This window comes from Eimeria mitis, genomic scaffold (assembly GCF_000499745.2).
Source record: "Eimeria mitis Houghton genomic scaffold, Emh_scaff19, whole genome shotgun sequence".
Lineage (NCBI taxonomy): Eukaryota > Apicomplexa > Conoidasida > Eucoccidiorida > Eimeriidae > Eimeria > Eimeria mitis.
The window spans coordinates 39,936-42,061 of record NW_024015096.1 but is presented as its reverse complement, the minus strand read 5'-3'; the positions used below and the strand labels follow the sequence as shown (position 1 = coordinate 42,061).

Genomic DNA, 2,126 nt, shown 5'->3' with positions numbered 1-2,126 from the left:
CCACACAGCAGAGGTCCTAAGCGTCTCCGCCTTCCGGAAAAGACATGCAGACCTTCCACAAGCCTTCAAAAAGAGCTCGTGACTAGTGGGCCCCTTTCTAGCAAGGAAAGCCCTGTGGATTCCATCCAGGGCTCACAGGGACTCCAACTGCGTCTGCATAGGGCCCACATAAGCGGCATGCTGAGCCGGTCGACATTCAGTGGCTCATGTGGTGCCAGCATGAATCCTTTACTTGGCCCAAAAGGAGCTCTTGTAGAGACTAGCTACGGCTTTAGCACGTATGCATATATATATATATATATATATATATATATATATATATATATATATATATATATATATATAATGAGTGTTCAAGCATGTATACCTCTGTACGGTGGTGAGCCCGCATGGGCCTTACTTCTGTAGCAGCTTAGGTGGCTGTGAGGCCATAACGGGTAGCTACGCAGCGTATGGTTGGCCCACATGGGAGCCTCTTTGGGCCCTACAGAGGCCCTATATGAAGCTTCCACATGGCCTAAATACGGGTGTGGGATGTCGTCCCCGAGGCATTAGCCTTTTCCTAGCTCCGAAACCCGAATCACTAACCCGTGCATCGCAAACCCAGATAATGAAGCCTTTGAAGTTCAAAATGAGGGGTAAAAAAAACCAAGGGTTCGGTGTTTGGGGCCAGACATAACAGAAAACATCTAGTGTGGGTGGATACTGAACCCATACACCGTAAACCCGTAACCCTAAAGCCAACGAAATGTACAACGTACAATAACCACGGAGCTCAGCACCTGGTGAGTCTTCTGCCTCTTTGGAAAATCTTGGCATTACCATTTAGTACTCGAGGGTTTAGGCTGGGTCTGCATTCCAAAGAGTGTTTTGTATCGGTCGTAACTGCTTTCAAATGGGCCGAACCTGAAGAACAATACAAATCTGGATAGAGAACGGGGCTAAGGAGCGTTTGGTGAGTAGGGTGTTTTTAGCTATGGTGTTATGGAGGGTTTGGCGCTGTCTTTTAGCCGTAAACGTGCTGCCCGGCTCTTCGGTTTCGTACCGCTCAAACATGTTCTGTAACTTCTGGGCGGCGTCGCGGTCGTTGATTATGGGCACGGCATCGGCTACGCAGCGAAGACACACAGTGGGCTTTAGGGTTTAGGGCTTAGATTTAAGGGTTTGCAGGCAAGAAACCAAGCGAATGTCGGTTGTGAGACGGTTGCTGCTATCAAGCAAAGAGGGAAACTACAGTGCCACAGAGCAAGAGTTTAGAGTTATTTATGTCTAATTATTTATTAGAGATTAGGGCGTACAGTTAAGGGTCTATGGCTTAGGACTCACATAGAAGGACTTGGTCATCTGGCCTGATGATGATAACGGACGGAAGGGAGCGAACTCCGTATCGTCTTATCAGTGCACTGTAGTCCCCAAAGGGCAAAGAAAGCCTACGCGCACACCCTAAGCCCTAAACCCTTAACTCTAACCCTGCGGCAGTAAGCATGCATCCACAGGCCTCACATCAAGCAATGCGGGGGTGTATCGAACGCAAAACCATACCAGGGCATTGTGTATGCGAATGCAGCAAATTCAACTGGCGATCGGTCGCAAGGGATGTAAACAGCCTCGAAACGAGGCTGCTGCTGATCTTGAAGGTGCTGCAGCTGACTATAGACCTGGTGAAGACGCGTAGCAAACGTGCGGCAGTGCGGGCACCAAGAAGCTCCAAAGAAGAGGGCGAGGTATTTCCCCTTGAGTTCAGTTGTTGCTGCTGGCTCCAAGCCAACGGCCTGCGCTGCTACTGCGGCCGTCGTTGCTCTTGCTTCTGCTGCTACTTTGGAGGCTTGCGCATCTACTGCAGCTGAGGCAGGCTCAGCTGCTGTTGTATTTGCTGCTGCTGCCGCTGCAGCCTCACGGGCAGCTGCATGGGAGGCCTCACGCGCTGCTGATGTAGCAGCTGTACCGTCGGGTGTAGGAGGTGGCCTCCTGCTCCGTAGAAGGCGGAAAGATGCCCATTCTGTCGTTGTTGTTGCAGATGTTCCAGCCGCTCTTGCTGTTGATGCTGTTGTTTGCCTCTCAGCTGTGGGGCCCAACGCCTCAGTTGCGCATCGGACAGGCTCGAAGTAGAACCCGAAGAATGGCAT

General features: G+C 50.8%; 1 protein-coding gene across 1 annotated transcript; it reads right to left on the bottom strand.

The window, feature by feature from the left end:
• Nucleotides 1-818: 818 nt before the first annotated feature.
• EMH_0018020 (uncharacterized protein) lies at nt 819-2,126 on the bottom strand (the record flags this gene model as incomplete). The annotated part of the gene is made up of 4 exons (XM_038022367.1): nt 819-906; nt 1,046-1,109; nt 1,327-1,430; nt 1,543-2,126. The coding sequence occupies 4 exons, from the start codon at nt 2,124-2,126 to the stop codon at nt 819-821; spliced, it is 840 nt and encodes a 279-aa protein (XP_037878221.1).